This window comes from Vanellus vanellus (genome assembly GCF_965231255.1).
Source record: "Vanellus vanellus genome assembly, chromosome: 4".
Lineage (NCBI taxonomy): Eukaryota > Metazoa > Chordata > Aves > Charadriiformes > Charadriidae > Vanellus > Vanellus vanellus.
Window position 1 is genome coordinate 16,988,198 of NC_138909.1, and position 26,373 is coordinate 17,014,570.

Consider the following 26,373-nt stretch of genomic DNA (forward strand, 5'->3'; position numbering starts at 1 on the left):
TCAAAAGCTTTACAATTAGCTGTTGTTGGTTTGTTTCTTTTCAGCAATGTATCTTGCGTCTATACTGATTGCTGGTCTTTGGAACTAGACTGAACATGTATTTATTGACTAATCAAAAATACAGTAGAAGTAGAAAGACACAGCAATATTTAAAATCTAGCTGATTACCCTTTGGTGGCAGATGACTAACAGCTTACCTCAGCAAAGCAAAAATTGCTGCCAAAGGTTTCTTCATAGAAATAATCTTTATTTATTATCCAAGTTCACAGCTGTATACACTGCAGGCAGTAACTAAAAACACTTAAAAAGCATGATGCTAAAAAAACGAACTCCAAGCTTACGTGACTGTGGTGCTTATTAAAGGTCCAATCCTTCCTCATTAAAACCAACAGGACGGGTTCTGCCAATGATTTTAGTAGTAAAGGAAGTCATCTCAGGCAAAATATTCAGACAAAGTCATAAAGCTGCATTCTGCTCATTAGCAGTAAATGTGTGATTCTCTCTGGCACAAACAGGGAAAGTGCTAAACAGCTCCAAGAATTCTTAGGTTACTCAATAATCTCCTTTCTTGAAATAATAGGGCAACAATAAAAGCTATTTTCTGCCCTCACCACACACACACAGCCCCAGCTGTCCGAACTCTAGTATTTCTTTCAGAAAAAAAATGATTATACACAGCTGTTGTAATAGCTCTTTTGGGGCTAAATCAGCAATCTTTACATGGAACAGTATTTTTATAAGACCTACTAAAATCTCACTTGTTATTAATAATCACTATTCAGTTTGGTAAAACGTGTGGAATAAGACCAGATGAAAAGAGTCATATTCACTAAGCAATTCAACCACTTAACTTTGTTTGCCTGGAGGGAAGAACACAGGTGAGGAGCCCACTACTCCTTTCCTACTATGCACTCCCATCTTCCCCTCACTTGGCTTTTATTTGTCCTTCCCATGCTGCAGTCTGCAACATTTTCATACAGTTTGCAGGAGCCGAATACGAAACTGAGCAAGGTTAGGTGACAAAACACCAGCTAGTGATTTGAAATAGGCTGACATGAGGTAGAATAAAAGATTCTATCCCTTGCCTCTCAAATCACTACTACAGAAAATAATTGTCTTTAGACAAAAAAAATCTAATCCCACTTTTGCTGATACTGGGTTTGGGAAGGGTATTGTAAAGGACACCCGTGGTGGGTGCCTGATCCAGCAGTTGACCCTCTGCATTGCTCAATCTCATCACTCAGCTGCTTCGTGATGACCAAGCCAGAACATGAAAGCTGGGAACACTAATGAATAGTGTCCCCTGCACCCTGCACGGAGCCTGAGGCCCTGTCAGGACTAGAAAGGGGACCCTGCCGCTGAATATCCACCTGCTGGAGCCAGTGAGACAGCAAAGAACGGAAAGCTTAGGAGTCTGGAAGAGCAAACAAATCTCTGACATGAACAGAAGAACAGAAAATGTTGGCAGACTGAGTATGGAAACAAAATGTAGAATAAGGAAGCCATCTTGGATGCCTTTGTCAGTTCCTTGAGGTTAAACCTGGTGAAAGCCTAAAAGCTTCTGTGCCATAAGGTCTCCCATAAAAGGAGCTACCTGAGGGCGTAGCTGATAACCCAGTCCCCTCAGAGATCCCACAGAGAGGTCTGAATGAATTAGCAGGCTGAGATATTACCATGCAGCAACATCAGCTCAGCTTCCAGAAGCATGGTGAGATTTGTGTTAAGCCTGGACTAATTAGCCACGCCTCTCAGCAAGGCTAATTAGTCCGGGTTCCACACGTGTGCTGGCATGGTGGTATTGTCATGGTTCAAGAGCTAGCCCTGCAGTGCTATAAACTGTATTCCATCGTGCAGCAAAAGCAACCCCTGAAGTAACACACACACAAGACATTTCAAATTTTACGAGCTCAAACTAACATTACAAACCATCCTAAAAAAAATACAGGAATCAGTGCAGTTGTGAATGAGAGGTGCTGGGCCTATCACAAGAGAAATGGGCCATACAAGGATTACCACAACAGGACTCAGTAGCTTAGGAGGCGCTTGTTGCAAGGCACGGCAATATTGCCTTCTGGGAAGCCATTCACCTCCAAGCCCTCTGTATAACTACAATTAGACATGTGAGCAATGCATTGGTAGAGCTGTGCGTGCCCTGTGCTTCCCCATGCCGCATCAGTCCAACAACTCAGAGAATTTAAATATAACCATTTCTGGGAGCAGGTCCCTAGCAGGTACCATTTAGCGTCATGCCAAATAATTGACTGGGATCCCAGGGGAAGTTGGAGCCCCTTAATTTGAAGATTTTTTAAAACTTTTTTCGAGTTACTAAGATATCTGTCTTTTTATTATTGTACTGATCTCCGTTCCTGTTCCTTCAATGCAGTTCCCCTTCCTACAAATTTTCCAGTTCAGGTTTTCTCATAGCCTAGTTTTTCTGCTCTCTTCAATACATTTCCCGCCTATATTTATAATGGTCAAAACGCCATTCAGTCCCACAACTCAATATGTTGCAGTAGCAGCTGCAAAATGCTGTTCAGAGCCTTATGGCCAGTTTTCAGACCTTCTGGTCATGCCTCTGATGAATCATAAACCTCCTTAGCTCCTTGCACAGGAAGTCACTGATGAACACTAGCAAGACCTTGCAGTTGCCTAAACAGCAGTTTCCAAAACTGTGGATATGCCAGGAATTTGTAACCCTTTCAATTCATCTCCTAGTTATTTCAGTTGCACTTTTGTTTTTGTACACATAGTGTAGTGATTTCTTGTGTATAAGTAATTCTTCATCTAGCGTATATGTTTCATTTGCCTATTCAGTTTTACTGTGGCTAAATATACAACAGTTAGCTTGGGTAAAGAATACTTTCTGTATTACAGTATGCATATAGAAAAAAAACCAAATTCCTAAAGGGGACAACACACCTATTAATTGTTGAAGTAATTCTGAAATTTATTTTTTTTTCAGTAGAATTCTGGAGTACAAAACATCTATGTTGTAACTATGTTGCTTAACAAGCATATGCATTTCAAGTATATATCTTCTTTTAAAAGGTAACTATAAACAAAAGGACTCTGGGAGAGTAAATTCGTATTTGCTTATTCGGTTGTTATAAATTATGTGATCTTTCCAAATAGAAGCACTGGAATAATTAAACTAATTTTCAAAAATTATTCTAGTATATTCAATTACAGTTTTTAATTATTTTGGAGAAATAATTCACAGTGTTAATGAAAGAGATAGTAGTTAGAATCATGGCAGAGTATGGGTTTCATGTTTCTGCATTCCATAAGCCTTATTAGAAATGTAAATCAAATATTTGATGAATACTAAGGGCCTATTGGGACATTAAAATGAATATTACCATTGTGACTCTGAGAATCAGGTTGAAGTATAACAGAAGTCAGTTAAGGTAAGTGGATTTCAGTGCCAAAGGGAACATTAGCTGTTTTAAAGAGGCCTCTAGAGTATTATCCAGTATTAAATATGAAAAAAAATAGATGTTTAAATAACACTGAGGTTGTGACACGAACCAACAAAAGACACCAGAATTTCAAAGTTTCAGCTGTTACTTCATATAAATTAACCTCATCTACCATGTTGATAAAAATTAACTGAGGACAGCAGGGCAGTTAACTGCAGTATGGGAGTTAACTCTGAATCTCCTATGTTATCCCTCGATCATTCAACATTACAATTAATGAGAACTTTGCTGCTGCTTTTGGAGACCAAGCCCTAACGCTGGCCCTGGCTTCACAGAAGCACAGAATTTTCAGAGTTGGAAGGGACCTCTAGAGATCATCTAGTCCAACTCCCCTGCTAAAGCAGGATTGCCCAGAGCACATTACTCAGGACTGCATCCAGGCGGGTCTTGAAAATCTCCAGGGAAGGGGACTCCACAACCTCCCTGGGCAGCCTGTGCCAGTGCTCTGTCACCCTCACCGTAAAGAAGTTTTTCCGTGTATTTGAATGGAACTTCCTGTGTTCTCACTTGTGCCCATTACCCCTCGTCCTGTCACTTGGAACCATTGAAAAGAGTCTGGCTCCATCCTCCTTCAACCCACCCTTTAGATACTTGTACGCCATAATAAGGTCTCCCCTCAGCCTTCTCTTCTCCAGGCTAAAGAGTCCCAGCTCTTTCAGCCTTTCCTCATAAGGTAGATGCTCCAAGCCCTTAATCATCTTAGTTGCCCTTTGCTGGACTCGCTCCAGCAGTTCCCTGTCCCTCTTGAACTGGGGAGCCCAAAGGCTTACATCTTAAAATATGATTTTGTATTTAATGTTCTGTAAAAGCATCCAAAGCCCACCATACTCTACAAAGGGCATTTTGATAGTCTGAAAGGTTTAACGGCTTTCAGTAATTAAGCCAGTTCTACATATTTATATTTCATACGGTATATAGTATTTTGAAAACTGTGCAAGCTGAAGTTTATTCTTTCTACGAGATATCATGCTTTAGAGAAGGGGTAAATGGAAAACACAGATGAGCTACATCTCCTAAGGCAACAGACAAAGGCTGTGTCAGGGAAACAGTTATTACACATTACTCTATCTCAGGTTTTCCACAAAGCACCATGGCCCATTACTTCTTCTGAATATTTAAGGAAAGATCTATCTCAATTTTATGTTCATTTAAGGGGATGAAGGAGTTACACCTGCTAGAAAAAAAAAAAATATTAAAATTCTGTGTGCTTTACTACCTCCTAACAGGGGTATACAAATACTGTCATAGTCTTGAGGTAAAGAGGTAACTATATGCCTTCAACTTTGTTTAGGCCATGGATGAAGTCTGAAGATAACTTAGGCACATGTTTGCATTTGACAGAGCCAAGGTTATAAACAGTGATCCTCTAAAACTTAATTAAATTTTTACCTTTAAAGGTGGCAGAAAATAAGGTACTGTGCCAAATTTTTCACTATTTGGCTGAAATTTCATGCAGGTGATAGCTCTTGTGAAATTTTAATTAAGTATGAGCTGAACTCAGAAGAATAAAAGAATTTCATATTGTTCCAAATTGAAATTTTGTTCTTTTTGTACCAAAAAGTCAATTTATCTATTAGGATTCATATTCAGAAAATTTGGGGTAGTTATCTCTATTTTCTACATTCTTCCCTTTCCCTGTCATTTCTATAATTACATTTGTGGCCAGTACGTTTCATGAGTTATTATGTTAAGGTATCACTCGCAATGTCTTTAATAATAGAAAATGTTCATTCAGATTTCCTCTGCATGAGGTATTGCTTGAACTACTCCATATTCAAAGGAAAGGAAGAACCAATTTAATAATTACTGTTTTTCCTAGTGGTTTGACAAAAGGCCTAATTCTGCCCTGGCTGATGAAGGGTCCACAGTTTTGAAGGGTACCAAACTACAATCTGTCACACAGTCTAAACATAGCTCCAGGAGCTTTTGAAAATCCCAGTTCTTCCGTGTACAGATATTCCTTATGAACTTGGCAATATAAAAGCAGTGTATTATACTTAAGAAATAGTAATGGCTTCCTGGTCATTGCTGAAAGTAAAAAATTTCTTTTCCTGTGTCATTGCTGTCAGCAGCAGATTTGTTTTCAATTGCAGCAAGCAGAGGATCAAGCTGTGAAAGTCTAAATAACTTTTAATTGTTATCCAGGTGCAATTTTATTTTAAAATGGCAAAGACTTTATGCCATGAAAGACTGCAAAATTATTAAAAATGCAATTTCAAATATTTACATGTGTGTTTAACACAAAACATATCATTAACCTTGTTAAATCCATACAATAGGGACGTTCCCACTAATTCTTCTCCAGTGAGATTCTTTCCTGAGTCCTCATTGGAAGAAAGTTCTGGAAAAAAGCAGCGCTGAGAACATGAACGAAAGAGAATATTATCAAAATACTGTCTCAGAATAGATTGCCAATTTCCTCCTTGACTTAGAAATATTGATGAAATCAATAAATCTTCATAAAATATCAGCATTTTCTAGGGACGTTCCTGCAATTGTTTCTACAGAATTTAATGGAATGGACCATAAGTAAAGCTGTGTAACACACATGCTCCTTTTTTTTTTTTCTAGGATAAAGACATTAATAAAAATCTCAATTTTCCAATTCTTCAATACCTAGACCTTTTCTGTTACATTCAAATAGTCTTTCAGAAATGGAAAAACAAAATAGAAAAATCAGCTTTAGAAACTTATTCATTATACTAGCATAAACTTTCAACTTATGTTTTACAGAGATTTAATCTGTATCATGAACTGTTTTAAAAAAGGGATTTAAGTGACTTAACTCATTATTTAATTACTTTCACACAAATATTTAACTCAGTGTGACAGTATTATGCCAATACTTAAATGAAAGTTGCCTATATGTCTTTGAACCTATAGCCAAGAACAATTATTTGGAGTGATGAGCTTAATTTGAATCAGTTTTTCTATTGATTTCTATTTCTATTGGCCTTTAGATGGAAACTTACAAGTGAGGGCCTATCTGTATACTTAGAAGACAATAAACTTTAAAATATCTATTTGAGATTTCATCATTTAGTCTAGAAGATTTTCTAACGTAACAGTTACAAATATTTTACATATCATTGTATTAAACTATATATACCATGACTGCATGTTCTTGGATAAGAAACTAGGAAATCTAGATATAAGTATTATTAATTTATAATTTTTTTTTAATCTTCCATTTAAAAGAAAGCATTTATTAATATAGGAATGCAGAAAAATATCATTTTTTACAGTTTCCAAAGTGGTAAAAATATATTAAGTGCAGTTTTTAGCTGATAGCGTTGCTGACTTTCTTTAAGAAAATGCAGTCTGTTGATGGGTATCCTAAAGTATTCAGTCATCTGTCACACAGAGGTTTATTAGATGCTGTCTCGAACTACCTCTCGAGACATCTTGGATCTTATCCGCCACATATGTTCTAGAGACTTTGTTTCAAGAAGTTGGATGGTTATCACAACACCATATAAAAGGCATTCGACGCAAAGGGTACAGTTTCAAACAACAGATTCAAAAGAAATTATGACAAGTATGCAGCTTTCAGCACAACTTAAAGAAATTAAAATAATTCATGAACAAGAGAAAACTACAACAACGATGATGATGGTGATAGATCTCCCCAGTGCAGAAACATGGCTTCTTGCTGGGTGACAGACAATATTAGCAATACTACACTGAAATTCCGTTTCAGATAGAGCATTAGAACTGAGACAAACGTAATCCCAGGAAGCCAAATAACAAAAAACCAAAAAGTTACTCATCATCAAAACTGACAACCGAGTCTGTTTACTTTAGGAGAAACACAAACACTGAGAGCCAAATCACATGCTGGTAGAAGGACTGGAAATTCTCTAGGAGAATTACACAGTTAAAGAGGATGTTTTCTGTTGGCTTTGCTCAAGCAGGTAGGACAGTTGATAATGAGACAAGTATTTAATTCTTCTACTGAAGAGAATGCAAAAGATAATTTAGAGGAAAGAAAAATCATTAGTCACGAGATAGAAAAATACTACTTCATACAGAGTTACTACAAAAACAGAATGCAAAAGGATCGTAATCCGAAATGAAACAAAGGTCTTGATAAGTTTTGATACACAGAATGCCTAAATGATAGAATTCACATAACTAGAGCTCTTTAATTACATTTCTTGTAACTGTGTCGTTTTTAAACCAGGTGTGAAAGGGGCAGAAACTTAACCTATAAGCTCAAGATATTTGTCTGTACATGAACTTAATAGAAACATTTTATATCAACATCAATTTTTGATATCACAAATGGTTGTGACGATACTGCACAATATAATTTTGCTATAGGTTGTTTTTTTTTTGTTTAGGTTTGAAGGATGGATGAGTTGTTTTATAGAGGGCTATTCTTCAAAAAAGGCAGCATATCCATGTCAATCAAAAGATTAAGTTTATGCGATCTAACCTGAGAGAGCTTTAAATGCAATGATGGGTTATAGGACAATGTGACAGGGCATTTTAAGTAACAAAATAGTGTTACTCAATAATCTACATAGCAGCCGAAAGCAAAGATTAGCTTTTCTGAAGTAAGGTAAATTTTAAGAAAATATTGCAAATAAAGTGTCAAGTAGATGACAGCACAGAACAATCCTGTTATTTTTAATACACAGTTGTATAGACGAATTTTACAGTTAAGACCATTTTGCTGTAGATCTTATTTGTCCCATTCACAGGGAGATTTTTGCCACCACTTTCAACTGGAAAAGGATCCTGTATAAAAGCATAGAGTTAAGCAGCAGAGTAATTTTAATGGGGCAAAGCCCCTATGCTCCTACTTTTTTAAAACACAAATGTTGTTATTGGAATTTGCCTAAGAAGTGTCAAGTTATCAAAACCTAACAGGGGAAAAAAAAAAAAAAAGAAAAGTTAAGATTTTAGGGTCCTGTTAAACAAACTGGGCAGTTTCTCTACTGTGACAAAAATTTTTCATCAGAAAAGTAAGTCAGCAAGCTTTTTATTTAAAATCCTTTGTATCTTATTCAGTCTCCTGCATATATTCACTATTGACAGAAAGAATTCAAGGACCATTTTTTCATGAGTAGTGCCTGCCTCAACAAGCAACAAGAACTAGCTGAAGTTGAATGCATGTGTGTTAAGTACATGCCTGGGGTACTAATTATGAGTGTGTATGTGCATACACATACGAAAGACAGACAAAAAAAAAAAAGCTGCTCCTTAGAAATCACCTATTTGATGATCATGGGCATATGAACCAGTTCTAAGCCAATTTTAAAAAATTTAAGAAATGTGAATAATATATATTTAAGTACAACACAACACTATTGGAAAGATTATTGTGCTTTTAAAGTATGGATAAAAATCTCAAAAAAAGATGAAACTAACATAATTTGTAAACTAATACATAAACTGGATATTAGAATAATATTAGAATGATTCTGCCTTCACAGTTATCAAATAAGACATTTAAATTCTCTACATTCAACCGATCTTGGAGTATGGGAGCAGCGATTATTCACATTTCCTCCTGTTTAACAAGTGATTTCTGTTCACTGGATATAGATCTTTTTTAGTTCAATATGTTTTATGCAAATCTTCAACTTTGTTTTTTATATATTTTATATGTACTATATGTACATATCCATATATCTGTATAGGCACATTGTACTATGCATATACTAAAATATATTACAAATATTATAATATATATTTTAATAGGGTTGATAGTTAAATCAATTTATATTGTCCATCTCCCCACAGTCAGCAAGAAGTTCTTTGATCTTTTAAAACCTAATTTATATCTTTCTGACCAAGTACACTGCAATGATAAATCTTTTCATATATTATTGGAGAATAAACCTTCTTAAATCATGTAAAAGACATATTTGTAGCAATAAATGGTGAACATTTAATTTCTCTCCCACAAACTGCTATTCTATGCTAGAATTTGCGAATCTCTTAATAGCTACCTAATCTTTAAGCTCATATTTTCCGCTGACTCATTTTTTCCTATTAGGGATCAAAATATCCTACTCAAAGGGTGGATAAATACTTTCCTGTCAAAACTGAGATGAAGTATAAAGTGAGGTCTCAGAGAGGTCTGTCCCAAGTCCGGTTCTATTCAATATTTTCATTAATGACTACTAAGATAATGGAATAGAGAAGACACTTATAAAACTTGTAGGTGACACCATGCTGGAAGCAGTTAGAAGCACTTCACAGGAGAGAAGTCAAACCTAAAATTATCTAGACAAATTGGAGAAATGGCCCAAAGTCAATAAGATAAAATGCAATAAAGACAAATGCAAAGTAGTAAACTTGGAACGAAATAATCAAATGCTCAAAAATGGGGAAAACTCTCTACGCAGCAGTAAAGATTTGTGCTATAGAGGACAACAAACAGAACGGCAGTTGACAACACAATTGCAAAAAGAGCAAATACCATCCTGAGATGTTTTAACAGACACGTTGCCATTCAGGCCCAAGAGGCAATGAACCTGCTTCATCAGTGTTGCTGGGCCTTCAAGAGCAGTAAGAAACTGAAGTCGAACTCTACATTAAAAAAAGTTTTAAAAGCTAATTAAGACACAAGTGAATTTGATGCGTCCTCTTAATGGAAGGCACTTCATTTTTTACTTAATGCGGATACTAACACACCAACAGTCAGAGATTCCAACAGGTGAATAGGATCCAGCCACAGCAAAGGGAAAACCTGAGGCCAGAGATAAATGAGGGTGAGCTGGAGACAAATCACTGTGTGCACACTGCTGCAATACTTCCATGTTTGTCCATAATAATAAACTGGGAACTGCCTACACGTACCAGTTGGTGATTTGGAAAATCTCCTAGACATAGAGTCCACAAATGCAAAATAGACGAAGCAGCATTATGGTTACTTGTTAACAATTTCAGTGTGGCACACGGGCTAACTTACTTACACCTTTAAAAAAGTTTTAATATGTGTGTGCTGTGGTATCAAGGGAATGAATTGCACTTGATATTATTGCATGAAATGTGTTAACCATTGAGCCACTAATATTTGTATAAAAATATAAATTCCCTGTAGTTGAAACTAACGAAAACACAAACTGACAGGTGCAAAGGGATATGGTTTGATGAAATTGTCCTTCTGGGCCAAGACAGGCCAAAGTACTAAGAGAGAAGATGGTCAACTTGATCAAGCCACTCTATTGCAGTGATCCTAAATGGTGTCATTAGAGAAAGCAGGGAAAAAACATCCTAAGCTTCGGTCGAGAGGTTACACCCCTCTTGACCTTTCAGTCAAGAGGTTATTTGTGATGAAATCGCAAATGATCGCAAATGATTGCAATGAAAAATGGTGGCCCAGGAAAGGTCCTTTCTACCGAATCTTCAGCCAGATGGTCCAAGAAGCAGTCAGACCAGCACGGACACTGCTCAGTGTTCCACCACCATACACTGATGGAGAAGTACTGCAATCCTGTCATGCTTCCCACTCATCACCTGCCACTGGATTTAGTGTGATAGGTATCATCCTTCCTATATTTGGGGGTAGAGAGACACAGCTGGCATAGAAAACTGGTCAAAATGTAAGTCAATGATACTCTGTCTATACGGGTGTAGAGAAAAATCGTTAAAACTTAAAAATTCCCCAACTTTCTTTAAGGCAGATTCGACAATGCATTGTTATTTGTACAATCTATTAGTATTAGGATAGTGCTCAGGAGCCTTAGGCACAGAACAAGACCCTCAGTGCCAAATTCTAACACATATGGAACAAAAAGCCAGTTGAAGATTTTATAGCTTAGGTATAAGAGGAAGAGACAAGGCAGGAGAATATAAATAAGACAGCATCAGTCTGGATGACAGGCAGCAGTGTCAGCATACTACTAGTTCAACTGTTGTCAACTGTTCTGTAGGCATTGTAGCAAAGGAGAATTTTAAGGAGAAAATTTACTTCTCAGATAGTTGCAAATCTTATTCCAAAGTAGGTTTTTAGAATAATTCTAAATAAGATGTAAAATGTGAACAGACTTGCAAAAACCCTCTTCATCAACTAAGTAGGTCATTTGTTTTGTTTAGGTCTCAACTTTATTATTAAAACATCTTAATAAATCCATAATGATGTTTTGGACTATTATTACTGTCAAAAAGAAATAACATTATAATCACGTTAAAACAAGGTTGGCCTAGGGTATTCTGGGCTGTGTGGGTAACCCAAATTGAATTTCCTGTTCTGATTTGCCAACCCCAAGAGGAGCACACTGATGATATGCTAAAAGCAAAACACTCAAGCAAATTAAGTTCTTAAGCACAAAATTTACCTTCCTTTAAAAGGAAAAAAAAAAAAAAAAAAAAACAAAACCAAAAAGAGAAACACAGGCTTATGTTTGTATATATGTGGTAGGTTAGAAAGGATGCTTGCGGACAAACATTGACTAGATAGCATTTGGATCCAGCAGGGTTCCTTGCATGCTTGTTGACAAACATTCCAGATGTTGTGGGAATTCTTTAACCTTTTAAACTCATATTAATCTGTAATTCCTTTGGGAGAGAATCAGCAGACAAGGAGAGGGGTATACTATACATATTTTATTTCCTTCTGCTGCAGTTGATAGTGAATGACCCACATTCTTTAAGTCCTGAAGGGATCATTAGATCAGATTTGCATTTAGCATTAATCCAGCAACAATTATGTAAGAAATGCAAAGCTTTGCAATAGCTCTATTAAGACATTTTATTAATGCATCTATTCATTACCACAAACTCACTTGTAGAGTTCTTCCATGGTGGAATTTAAATTTCTTGATGTTATATTTGGCTTCAATGGTCATAATGATAGCCAACGTCTGCCTTGGGGCTCATTACTACATAGGTGTGGAGAACATTATTAAACAACAGTACAATGAAAGAAACTCCTGAGTATTGTGTTCTGCCAGATGCATAAGAGCTATTACACCTTTGTTCCTATTACAGTATTCACAGCTTCCTGTTGCTTGTCCTGTAAGATTTTGTTTAATGAAAAATAAACAGTTTTAGGAGGCAATTTCCCATCAGTGATGCAGGAAGCATATTTTTCTTCAGAATGTGCACGGTACTCAACACAGAAGGGTCCTGCTCTATAAATAAGGCTTTGCTGGCACGACTGCAGCAGAAATTGCTATTAGGTGTTGTTTATATTTAACAATTTATGCATAAGACCTTACAAATATGAACCACAGTATGGAAGAATTGAGAGAGAAAATAACTGCAGGGTGCATTAGGGAAAGCTTCAGTCAGTGCCATCTCTGAGCTGAACCTCCAAAACCATGAGAGCTTTCCAAAAGCCCCAGTAACGGGCACCAGTTATCGTGGAACAGCCAGCCCAGTGGGACTGAAAAATGATGAAGGTTGAGCATGAGTCAAGCCCTGAACCACAGGCTGTGACAAGGATAGTGTGGGATTGCTCTACTACCCTCTATTAGCTTCATGCAAGGAAACGTTCCCCAGGGACCTCCTGTATCTCCCCTCCCTTTCTGCAGCTTGAAAGGGAATTGGCATTGACTTTAATGAAGACACATTGCTTTGACTTGTCTGTTAGGTTCATTGTTTTGCACTATCGTTTGTTGTTTCAAATCAAGCCAGACCAGTCTGCAACCTAAAAGCTCCTGTAAAAAACTTACTTTCCACTAATAGATGAAAATTTAAATATATGAAAATTCTGGACACTTCTGTACTTAAATGAAGAGATGATTTACTACCTCCCTGCAAATGTAGAACAACCAGTAATGAGGCAAGGCTGATATAAATTGAGATGGCTTATAGGCAATGATTCAAATTCAAGTAGAATATGTGATATTTCTTATCCTTAGCCTAAACACTGGATATTTTGTATAAATACAAGACTAGTTATCAAGATCACAAATATGAAGATGCAAAAATCTGGTTTTTAGTAAAGGCAGTTTAGAAGGGCCAATTGCAGAGAAAATCCTTACTGTGTTTACATTTTATTTGAAAATACTCCAATTATCAGGATGGCGAAACTGTGAACAGTTTGCCTTAACAACAGATACCGGGATCAGCTCACAACTATTTACCTAACCCAGTCTCAACCAGCATTAATAGCAGTAATTCCAATGACTGCAGAATACATTAAATAATAAGATATTACTGCTGGATTCTTCAGCAAGTCTAGAAGCAAAATAACTAGAAGTCCCAGTGTCTAACATACAAGCATACATAGCTCCTCTGAACTCAATGTAAATATTTACCTGAATAGAATATGTAGGACTTTGAATCATTCAGAGAAAAAAAGTATATTTAAACTTAGGTTACAATACTGCTTTCTGAAAAGTATTTAAAGACATATTTTTCATAACAATTCGGTATAATTTTCAATTGATACTTCAAAGCATATGGCCAAAATTAATTGGTTCATTACCTCTATTTTTCCTATTTTATTCAAACAAAGTACCAGCAGAGCTTCACTGAGGTTTTCTCCTGACTGCATAGCACATGGCATTCTGCTTTTCCATAGCAGAATGAAGCAGCAGCACAAATTGGTTTGAAATATGATGAAATAGCATCATTACTTGTGTATGAAATCTAAAAATCACTGCACTACGACCTTATTTTTAATTGGCTTTTACTTGAAACCAGCAGCTAAATCTCAGCACTGATAGAAAACCATTCAACTATTTCTAGTCAGTTTGTAACTCCTCAGTGAGCAATCCGTTAGCTAGTAACACAGTCACTTATTTTTTCTTCACACGGTGGGGAACAAGTTATGTATAAATACATCTAGAAAATCACCTGTGGTTAAAATCATTTGACCTAAAGGAAGCTCACTTTGTTCCCCAGAAGTTAAAAAGCAGATTTCAAAAGGAATTCACAAACTTGCTTTTCTGCACAAGATTCCATTCAGCACCCATAACTCCACTCCAGGTACCCAACCATGTCATCATTTGGTATTAGCTTTGCTTGTATAAACACAGGGACTCAAAACAGTAGGACTAGTAGCCTTCCATATATTCCATATATTTTCTATTCCACCTAATATTTCTAATTCACATTTTGTAGGTATTTAATAACAAATAGTCTTCTTTCTTATTTTGACAGCAAGCTCTTTGTTATTTAATGGTGAGTATTAGCATTTTGGTACAAATATTCTTGTTTTATTCTGATAATTTCCTATCTTATCTTCAGTGTCTAACCTTTACATCAAATAAGCAGATCCCATACAAATCATATCTGTAGTTATGTATGACAGATTTAATTAAAAGTCTCAACAGAACCTGTAAAATAAAAAGTCTTCAAGCTTTTCCTGCCTAAATTACTGTTAGCCAAAGACAGTACTCATCATTTCGTTACTGGAAATGGAAAAGTGACAAGACATCTAACATCTGGGCATTTATTTTCACAGGCCCTGTTTTTTCAGCAAAGTTTAGATTCATTAAAAAAAAAAAAAAAAAAGACAACACTAAGAGTAAAATGAGACAGAAAAATTTTCAAGAGAAAACCTGAACCTTTTTTTTTCCCCTGTGCTCATACTAAATTGCCATAAGGCCAGGGTCCCTTTTGATGTTTTAACCCTCCATGGATCGGTCACAAGGCCATACAGGATGCAATGTTTACCCAAAAAAGTTCAGTATAGTAATTATCAGTAGATCTCTCCACCATTCTGCCCAGACACATCCACACCACCTGCTCTTATCTTTCCATTCCTGAATAGGCAGTCTGATGTATGAGATGCTCTGCACCGGCACAGAAGACAGTTGCACCACATCAGTATTCAGCAATTCAAAACATTCAACCAGTTGCAGGGTCTCTCCCAGGCAATTTAGCAAGGTTATACTCTGTTAATAACTTATCTTCAGAAATAATGACATCTGTATTATAAAATTGAGAAAGAGAGGGCACTTTACTGATAAGTGCCATTTATTCAAAATGCTTCCATGTTAGAAATCATTTTATGGCTGCCCTTTAGACACAGGCACATCTCCATGTTTCAGCAATTATTCCTCATTTACACGTTCATAATTTAGGAGAGTTTTGAACTCAAAATGAATATGAAGCCCACACACCGCCTCAAATGGCCGAACAAGCCTTGATAACACTTCATAGCTAAGAGACTCTAAATAAATTAAATAATGAGTAGGGAAGCACGACCCTTTCCGAGTCTGTCTGTGAACAAAGTGAAAAGCAGCAATAGTCTCCCAAATCTAGGATATAAGACAGAAATCTGTCTCACAGTCAAAAAATCTCCTGTTACCATAGTGATGGGGACTGAGCAAACAACTAAAAATACCTGGTCTTATTCACACTGTCTTAGGAATGTGACCTAAATGACATGTAATACATGATTTTCCATGAGAAATTAATTGCATTTACTAGGAGCCAACCCTGAGAAGCACATACTGTGCAAATATGATGTGTGGTCAGACACTCAAAGAGAACACCTTCTCAAAGATGCAGCTTGAACAGAGAGCTGGCTGGAAGAAAGCATACAAAAAATTATGATAAATATATGTAGGTCATTAACCAATCAAAAGCATCAATTAAACATGGGTTTCTCTCAATAAATAAAGCTGTACTTTAAAAGCATTCATTGTAATTGCTGATAAATAAAATTAACCATAACCTCCAAAGGTTATGTCTGTCTGCAAGAATCTCCCAGTTGTGATGACCGTCAAACTTAGGAAGACACACAGGTAACATAAATCCATGTTTAGACCAGCTTTGGTTCACAGCACCTATGTATGTCAGTAGAAACCAAATGCGTGCTACAAAAGTGTGCTAGAGGAGAAATTTCAAGTGGCGTTTCCCACCTCAACTTGTGAGGTCCCCAAAGAGGCTGCCTCCTTAAGTCTCACCGAGGAGCTGCTGCTGCTGCTCTACACTAAGAGCAGAGCATTGCAGGCTTCTCCATTGATGGACCTGGGCAAAGGAAAAGCCATAAGGAAGATGAGACTAGATTTACTTGAAGGGTTTAATCAGTTACAGTTTTATTTCTATTTTTAAAGAGTAATGATCTTCCTCCTATTTACAGTAGAGGATATCTTGTTTCTTGCCTTGTGACATCTTTTTTATTTACAAACATTCATAGATGAATATTTTTAAAAATCTGTTGGGCTGCATTGTTTAAGGTTGTTGGAAGGCAAACACCACTGATTTTACAAAGGGGGCAAATGTTTTTCCTGAAGACATCTGCAAGCACAGACCTGCCACAAAATTGCTCTACACCCTCTTAAGTATATTCCAAGATAGTATGGGATTATATTCCAGCATTGGAATTCTAGAAATGTATTTTATTTCAAGTATAATGATAAAATGCTCCATTTTGAAAAAGATCATCAACATCAGGTAGGGTTTGTGGCGACTATGCTTTTAAGAACTATAGCTTCTTTACCCGTGCAAGGAAAAAAACCCAAACAAAACCCCCAAATCCTGCAGCATCTGCAGTTGAAATTTTGTATCATTGCAAAGCATTTTTAAGAGACCACTTACCTGGACAGACCAGATGGAAGATATGCTGTATTCCACTAGCTGGTATGGTATATCCACAGTTTCTCAAAAATTCAGGCAGATCATTTCTCTCCATCTTTTTGTCAAACTCTCTCTTGGAAAACAATGTTTCATAAATTGAAGAGCACAAGCTTCTGATACATTTTTACAATAAGTTTTTTAGCCCTGATTTTTTTTATAAGTATTTTCTTCAGAATCTTTTCTTCTTTTTTAGAAATATTTTCTTCAGAATCAAGTTCCAATATTTAAAGGGTGGCCACAAAGAAGATGGAGACTCCCTTTTTACAAGGAGTCACATGGAAAAGACGAGGGGTAATGGGTACGGGTTACTCCTGGGGAGATTCCAATTGGACACAAGACGAAAATTTTTCGCAATGAGAACAATCAGCGTTTGCAATCATCTCCCCGGGGAACTGGTGGATTTCCCAACATTGGACGCTTTTAAGATTCAGCTGGACAAGGTGCTGGGCCATCTTGTCTAGACCGTGCTTTTGCCAAGAAAGGTTGGACCAGATGATCCCCGAGGTCCCTTCCAATCTGGTATTCTATGATTCTATGATACTAAGAAGTTAATATGCTTGATAAACCCTGTATGAAAGCTTAGGCCTATGCAGAGGTCATATGATAGGATAGTTTGCTGCTGACTTACTCTTGCACTAGAGTGAAATTCACACAACATCCTTATTGAATGCAAAGGGGAACAGTTAAGCTAAAAAACATCTCTTGCCCATATTTGAATTTCTTGATATGGAAAGGTGATGCACTCTGCAGAACTAGGCTGGTAGAAAGAGGTCGAGGTAAGTAGGTAATTATAGTGGTTAATACTCTTTTTTACTTGGCAGATATGCTCAGCCTACCAAAAGCAGTATATTAAATTGCTCCCCCTAGGGTAAAAGGCAAGGGGAAAACTCACAGTGTAAGACACTGTCCCCAGTATTATACTGGCAATGCCCATAGATGCCTTGCTGGAGTTACTTAAAAAAGAAGAAGGAGGACTTATACCGGTCGGCTAACAGTCAATTATTTTCTTGATAAATTTAATATACTAAATAATATAGCTTCAGTCAAAGAGGCTAACTCGGAGACAGGTGTTGTGTGATTTATTTTGTACTGCTCAGGGAAGGAAAAGTACAGATTAAAACTAAAAAACTTCGCAGTCTCCTGTACTTTCACGTCCAGAGAATATTTCAGCTGATCTACCTAGCTCACAGATATTTGCAGAATTGGTGGAATTCTGTATATCTTCCTCCTGGAGGGACAGAGGTTACTAGTCTAGCTGATTTACTACTAATTTAATAACGACCCGTTTTCCTGTAAGGGTTAACAGCAAAAGATCATATTATTCTCTCTGCTATGCATGAGCATCTATAACATATCACTTTCTGTCTTCATCAATGCAGAGCAAATTAATGTCAATTTAAGATTTCAGAAGATCAGCATCTGCCTTTTAAGGCAGAGTTGGCACTCTCATCTTTGAAGACCATAAAGATAAAACAACAAAAAAGACAATACGTTGGGCTGAAACATCTTATCACATCTGTGAACAAAGAAGCTTTCAAGGTATAAATTTAAGACTTCCTATTAAAGCATCAGTGACTCAACCATCAACCAGCATTTCATTACAACATGAAGATTAGTACAAACTTTTCAGTCAGCCAGTATTAAGCAGTATGAGTTATGCAGCCTAGGATAAGAATGTAACTCTTTAGGAGGATATGGATTATGTTTTAGGAATCAATTCGTTTTATTTATATTTTTTCTAACATATGGGGAAAATCAAACTATATATGTATTTTTTCCTATGTGATATTAGGAATATAAGACCTGATTATGGAATTTAGAAGTCAAAACTGAGACTATGCCATGAACCTTCAGATTACATTATTTGCACCAACAAGGCATTTGGTGGGAACTCAAAGTGTATCCATCTTATATGCTCAAATTAAGTATTAGAATCCTCCTACTTTATACTGAAGTATAAAGCTTTATGAATGCAGAATTAAAGGACTGAATGGAAATGGAAATAGAGATACAAACAATTAATACATATCAAGCTCAAAAGGGGTAAGGATCAATTAGAGCCTAATTCCAGTATTTAATGGGTGGTACATTGTTATTTCTCTGGAATGTTAATGCCTATTTAAAGGAGAGAAGAAAAAAAAAAAAGCAGTACATTTCTAACTCTTAAGTATGAAATTGGTCACCTAAGTCCAACTTGCACTATTGTGTTTTGATGCATGGTTGGAAACTCATACTAATTCTCTTTTTTTTTAGCTTTTTCCGACGAGGAAAGCTATTTTCTAGTGTACGCACTCATTAATATTACATATTCTCTGTGATGAGACAGCGACCTCTTATTCTGGAAGAGGAATTTGAAGGGCAATGGATCAGACAAAAAGGAAGTTCAGATTAAATTTTGCAATCTAAACTGCTTTTTATTTTCCATAATATCTTCCTATAACCCTTGGGGTGATAAGGACTACACACATAGAAACATTCAGAAGAATGCAGAAAGCAGTGAGCAGAGCATCTGGAGCTAAGGAAGAGGCAGTTTTGGTATTAGTAAACTGTTTCCTCTTCTTTCAACACTTCTCTGCGTATGTATCAGGAGAAACGCCTTTGTGTCTGTGCCTTCTTGATTATGCCTTCAAGATATTGTCATTTATGCTTCTCCTGGCCATTTCTGTCTATTCTATTGCGTGTGTTCATGAATTTTCTACCATACAGATGAGCAACAACATCTGCCTTCTTTACCACACTTGCTTGACTGTACAGTGAGCCATCAAACTGATGAAGAAACAGGGGAAACAAAAGCAGGTATAAAAACTAGTACCATGAATTAAATACGTAATACGTGGATTGCTCAAAAAAATCTGCAAAGGGATCTTCTTTAAAGAGGCTCTCTAAACATACAAGTTATTTATTTTATTATGGGAGATGTTTAAGTGCTATACAGTTTCCGCACAATCCCTCAAAAATAGAATAGGGCAATAATACTAGGAAAAAAAAAAATCTTGGCAAGAATGAATAAAAAGGATAAAGCGTTACAAAAAATTGTGGTGATACTCAGTTTTGCACTTTCTTACCTACTATCTCATCACAAATCCTCCTTCCTCACAATTTGTAACACTGCCCATCATTTAACAGTTAACACAGTTACAGTCTAAGAACCGCAACACAATGACATAACCACAAAGTGCAGCATGCAGGAGATCAAAATACTTAATGACAATAGCTAATAATTAATCTCCTCATCAAGTGACCAGGAGAAACTCTTTATTCAAGCTAAACCCTACAGTTCTGCAGGGCCAGAATGACATTTTACAAATGCAGCTGCGCCTATGGAGACATGAAATCTTTCTTGCACTAAAAATCACTTTAAAATAATTGTGTTGCAGACATGGAATATTCCTTAAGAATAGACAGAGCACTGAAATTAAAATAAAAGATGATTATACTAAAAAAATGGGATGACTTACATTTTTTCTTGTCCATCCACTCCTCTAATTCAAAATACCGAAGTGGTATAGAAAGATCCAAAACACCAGCTCAACATTTAATGAGGTCTATCATTTTATGGTAGTACCTTACAACTGCTGGTAGGGATGATCCATGACTTATAAACTGTAATTACAGATATGTTTCACTTTCATGACAGTAAGAAATAAGTGAAGGGTGACTAAAGAAACAGATGAGATAAATTAGATTAGATTAGATTAGATTAGATTAGATTAGATTAGATTAGATAAAATATTAGGAAGAAATTTTTCACTCTGCGGGTGGTAAGGCACGGGAATAGAGAAATTGTTGCCCAGAGAAGCTGTGGAAGCTCCATTCCTGGAGGTGTTTAAGGCCTGGCTGGATGGGGCTTTGAGCAACCTGGTGTCCCTGCCTATGACAGGGGTGTTGGAACTAGATGATCTTCAAGGTCTCTTCCAACCTAAACCATTTTATGATTCTATGATGAGTAGGTGGAATTAAGAGGTGTGCAGCATATAAGAAAATCTTAAAAGAAAGCAAGAACAAATTCCATTCCTGTAAACTCATATGGACAGATACGTAAAAGCAATTACTTGGTAGTGCTGATAAGGGATGATCCTTTCCAAAGGTGATTGGATAAAACTATTTTTGGATAAACACATTTTATTCCAAATTACAGAAGTAGATCAGGAACTATGTGAAATACTATCTGCACGTAATCAGTCTTGGGGAAAAGACAAGGGTTTGTATCTCAGCAGAGGAAAAGCGGAACAGTGAAACTTGGCAAGGTGAGAAACTGTGTTCAACATTCAATTTTTTGATTAAAAGTATATTGTGGGAGGAAAAAAATATATTTGTTTTCTACAGCCCAGGAGTAGATATCTAGAAATGCCATCTCACCTCATCGTTAATTATATCAACAGCAAAAACTCCCTCTTCTCCAGTATATAAAGTGAAGGAATATTTTTAAATGTTGATGATTATCAAATAATATGACCTGATTTTTATTACCCTATTTTAGGATTCTGGAAAACTAATAAAATAGATTGTTTAATGTATCACTTAGTTTATACTTGACCCACTTATTTGAACTAGGTACAAGTTTTCTTACGGTATACTTCTTAGATAGGAGGCTTAGACATCACCAGAAAAATGGTGTCTTAAGTTATGCAGCCTCTATTAGCACTCAAGCTGCAATGTGGATAAGCTCTTTTAGCTTGGTATAAACTCTAAGATGGAAGGCAAAAGTGCATATTATGGTATTCTAGTATGTCATTTCTCAGGAACTGGCATTTCACTTAGCAATACTAGATGACAAACATAAAAAACAATAATTATATTAAAGAATCCTTTTTTTTTTTTTCAGTAATTGAAGCTTAAAACAGAGTGGGAGAAGACGACTGCAATCAACAGTCTGTAGTTACAACCTGTTTCTCTACCTGAAAAACAGCAAGCCTCAGAATTAACGATACAATATGCACGTACACCCAGACTCTCCGAAGGCAGAGGGATCAAACGTCATACAGGCCGTTCTCTTCTAAAAGCTAACAGAGAGCCTTCTGGAGACAAAGTGATGGAAATGGGTCCCAGCACAGCATCCGCTATCACTGAAACAGCCATAACAGACAGACTAGATGAGCATGGGTTTTTTTCATAGCAAAATAGTAATAATCAAGAATTCTTACAGTACAAGAATGTAAGTGGTACATGTATTAAAGAATCAAGACATTACCTTAATCTTTACTCTCTTGAATGCCCTGTGTTCAAGCCACTGGTCTCACACATATTTGAACACAAATGACTGCTTTAAGTATTCCTCTACTGCTAGGATGCTTTCTACTATCACGAGGAGCTCCAAAGACTTCCAGATGCATCACATTTTTCTTCACCTTCTTCTGAGTTTGAAGGTCAAGGCATTTGTCACTAGAAATTAAAGCACAAAAGATTTGTTCTTCAGTTTAGTGGACCAATGCTTGAACTATGAACTAAAGTTCTAGAAGAAAAAATGTAATGTGCACCTAAAATAATTACAGAATCACATACAATCCTTTTTTTATTTACATGAATAGCTTGAAAAGATTGAAAAGGAACTGCTGGTCACTTACCATCCACAATTACAGAATTAGCATCCAAATCTGCTTGCCAACTGTTCTGCTGCAGCTGCGTAGATCTGCACAATGCCAATGGCTTTGTAAACTACAAGGATTAAGTCATTATTTTAAACATTGTTAACTTTTTCAATTCCTATTCAACTGTAAAGGTTTTTTACAAAATGGAGGCCACAAAAAGTCATATTTTGTGTGAAAATACAGTATTTAAAAAAATTAATTTCAGTAAGACTAAAAAAACAACTTACCTACCAGCTCTTACAATTGAACTGATAATAGGAACTGTAACAGATAGACATATTGAAACCTTCAAGTGTCTAAGTTGCCAGGAAATTCCCCCCATAGAAAGATTTTACAAAAACATAGAAAAAGTATTGAAACCAATCTTTTCCATAAGAACACACCAGGAAAAGCTGTATTGGAGATTTTTCTGTCAAAACAAGATAGCAGAAACACCAGAAAAGCCAAGATATTCAATAAACTGAATTGTTCATGTACTTGCTTCTGTAAAATTACTAAAAGTAATCTTAAAACTCTGAAAGCTGTCAACTTTGTCTTGATACACAATAAGTAGAAAGGAACTCTCCAAAGTTTCATCTCTACAGCCCTCCTGTGTGATTACTTGACTATGTCCCAACTGAGGAAATGATCAAAATATATATGACGAATAATCAAAATGCTAGATTTTGCATTTCAAGAGTGTAACTGGCAGAAATGTAAACCGAAACGTAGCTGAGGGTTTTTTCATCGACCATATTTAGAGCTTTCTTTTTTTCTGAAGGTACTATTGTGAATAGAAATAGTCATTTTATAGTTAAGGTCATAAGTAGCTGTGTGCTGTGAAGTCAGTTGTAATTTTACCTACTACATCCAGATTGTGCCAAGACTAAACCAATCTGCTTGAAATATCATTGAACTGAGAGGAAAATGTTTTTTGATGTCCGGTCTTAATTAAGCAAGGTGTTGGTCAGATAAGATGCTTGAGAAATTCAGATCTGAGTATTTCTCAAAATCTTGTCTTTTGCTGGGTTTTTTGTTTGGGTTTTTTGTTTGTTTGTTTGTTTTAAGTTTATAATATATTTTATTTTTTTAAAACAAAATAACTTAGACGACGAATTTCAAACTGGTTATTTTCTGGTATTCTGTAGCACTTTCTCCCTCTAGCCAAGAGCCTGCAGGATTTCTCATCAAACCATCTTCTTATAATTAAAAAAATATCATTTGCACTTATTCATCATTCCACTCTATGCCACAAAGACAAATCTGTTCCATCAATCTTGATCTCTCTACTGGCTAAAAAATCTTCCAGGTATTTCATATAACCTTACAGTATGGGACCACAATTTCACCTCTCACTTATAATCTGGTACACCCTCTAACCTTTTCCACTGAACAAAGAATTGAACCCTCTGTCAGCTTAATTAATCTCCATAGTAGCAAAGACTCTGCATTTATTATTTTCCCCAGCAATTCTATCTGAGAACAGCAGCATTTTAATTTGCTTGTAGGGTTAAAAAAGAAATTGCAGTTTCATAGGTTGCACAGGGAATGAGTGGACTCATCACCACAAATGTTTCTAGACATGTCTAGCCAGTTTGCAGCTGATGCCTATCTACTCCAAGACATGAGAACGTGCTAAGCAGGAGGATACCCAAGGGCTACATCTCTGGACTGATCAAATCCACTGTCTTTGAAGACCAAGGAACCACATTATGTCAGATGGACAGGAAAGGAACTACCTGACTTATTAGATACATAGCTATATAGAATATACACAGTATTTCTGTAGATTTTTTTTTTTCCAAATTTTGAGAAAAAAAATTATCAGAGGCAATTATCTATGTTGGGAGGGCAGGTCCCATCGTGCTATCTTACAGGAAGAAAAGTTTGAGATGTTTTCTTAACATTGTTTTCAGATTTATTTCAGATTCTAGATATAGTTTGACTTTTCAAGCAAGATCCTCAAATCACTATGTAAGTTGAGGTAGAGGTAGGTTATTTGGGGAAGGCAGGGCACTCGGAGGGAGAGACAGTCTTCCTAAAATCAACACATTTTAATATTTTTTCTAATGAAAATGTATTTCAGAACAATTCTGATTTTGTAACCATTACATTCTTTTTTAGATCCATGATTATAAAAATGATATGAAAGATATGGACAAGTGGCTGTTAGAAAGATCGAGTGTACAATCAAATCCTCAGTTAGGTACAGCAGCTGTCTGCACTACAGATGTCTTTGTAAAATCAAATTCATGCTGCAGATCTGATGGCAATGCATTAAATGGCGCTTCCTACTGAATTATACATGTGGCAATTTTTTTTATAATCTCACAATTTAATTTCATGCAATTTACATATTCTGATTAATAGTGCTGTGTAAAGATATACTTCAAATGCTCTGGCACTGCTATATATATAATGTCATATTAGTATTTTGTGCTGTTCTTAAAGATTCATTTATTTTAAGGTTGTGTTCAAATTACACTGTTCTTTCCCTTATATGCCACAAAAAATGCATACTAAACTACCTCTTGCTTAATGTGATTTCTCTCAGTTACACTATCTCCAATTATAACTTCTACAGGAAAATTTGTCGTTTTAATAGAAGAAAATAGCTAAACAGAAAAAAGTAGGTTTTATTTAATAAGTATTTAGAACATACTAGAGCAGAACAAATACCAAGCATGATGTTTGAAAAGGAATTTCTATCAAACTAACAGTTTATCTGCATTAATATATATTCCATCACTTAACAATTTCAGTTCAGATAATGCTACTAATTAGTTTTGGCTGATACCGGAGTATTTTGTATGCCCCATTTATAAAAGCTGTTTGCCCATCTGTTAATAGGTTGGAAGTGATTAAAGGACACTTATTTTGGCTGTTGCAAAGGCCAAATCATTTTAAAGCTGCAAATATGTGACAAAATCAGCTAAAGGTTTGCCAAGTTCAGGACCTGATTTTCCTAAAGAGTTGTGGTGTCTGCTTCCTTTCCCTCCTGCCTAAAGTATCTATGAGTTTTCGATACATAAAAGCAAAAATTCAGCCTACTATGATAGGCCATGCCTATGATCTATTTGTTCAAACAGAGGTTTTAATAAACTTCGAATGTTATTCAGATCTCCAGCTAAAAAGCATTTCTGTTGTTTGTATATTAGTTTTGAAGCATTGCTTCTGAGATCTTAGGTAAAATGTGGCTTACAAGAGTAGTCAGTTTCACTGTATTTTAATACCTGTGCCTTCTCTTCCTGGCTATTGTTTCATCAGTGTGCATGAAAGAACAGGAAAACAATAAAAAAGTCAATATGGGAAATATCAGAGGAAAAAGAAGACAAAAAAGAGGGTAAATAACTTGAATGAAACGGACAGTCACGGACAGTGAGCTGGGAATCAACAGCGAACAAAAAACCCTAATGGCAAGAGATTTATATGTGTCATTATTATGAGATAATTACAGACTTCAGTTCCATCTGGGGAAGAGTATTTCAGTCATACGTTTTACTTAAAAGAAGACAAGATCTAGCCTTATACAGAGAGCTGGAATAACTCCTGTATACCGTTTACATCCTAGGGCCTCCCTGAAGGCAAATCTCACATATTAAATTATACCCTGCTTGTTCTCCATATACTTAACTTTATGCTTTTACAGTATCAGGCCAGAACCCAAGTTTACCCTTACTCCAGATAAAAAGTAGCAACGGAATTGTGAAAAGAGTATTCAAACAGATATTCTAACCCTGGTTTGTCTGCAAAACCCTGAATAATTTTTTTCCTTGACTGGATTTGAACTGTAATACCAAAGGGAAAAGACCAACAACTAGCCCTAGACTTAT

General features: G+C 36.1%; 1 protein-coding gene across 1 annotated transcript in view; it reads right to left on the bottom strand.

Moving 5' to 3' along the window:
• The window catches only part of IQCM (IQ motif containing M), a gene marked incomplete at both ends in the record, with an annotated part of 108,791 nt that overhangs the window by 46,256 nt on the left and 36,162 nt on the right, over positions 1-26,373 (bottom strand). The window contains 3 exon segments of the mRNA XM_082482457.1: positions 16,935-17,069; positions 20,432-20,500; positions 22,216-22,355. Of these exon segments, the coding sequence (XP_082338583.1) occupies positions 16,935-17,069; positions 20,432-20,500; positions 22,216-22,355 (344 nt within the window).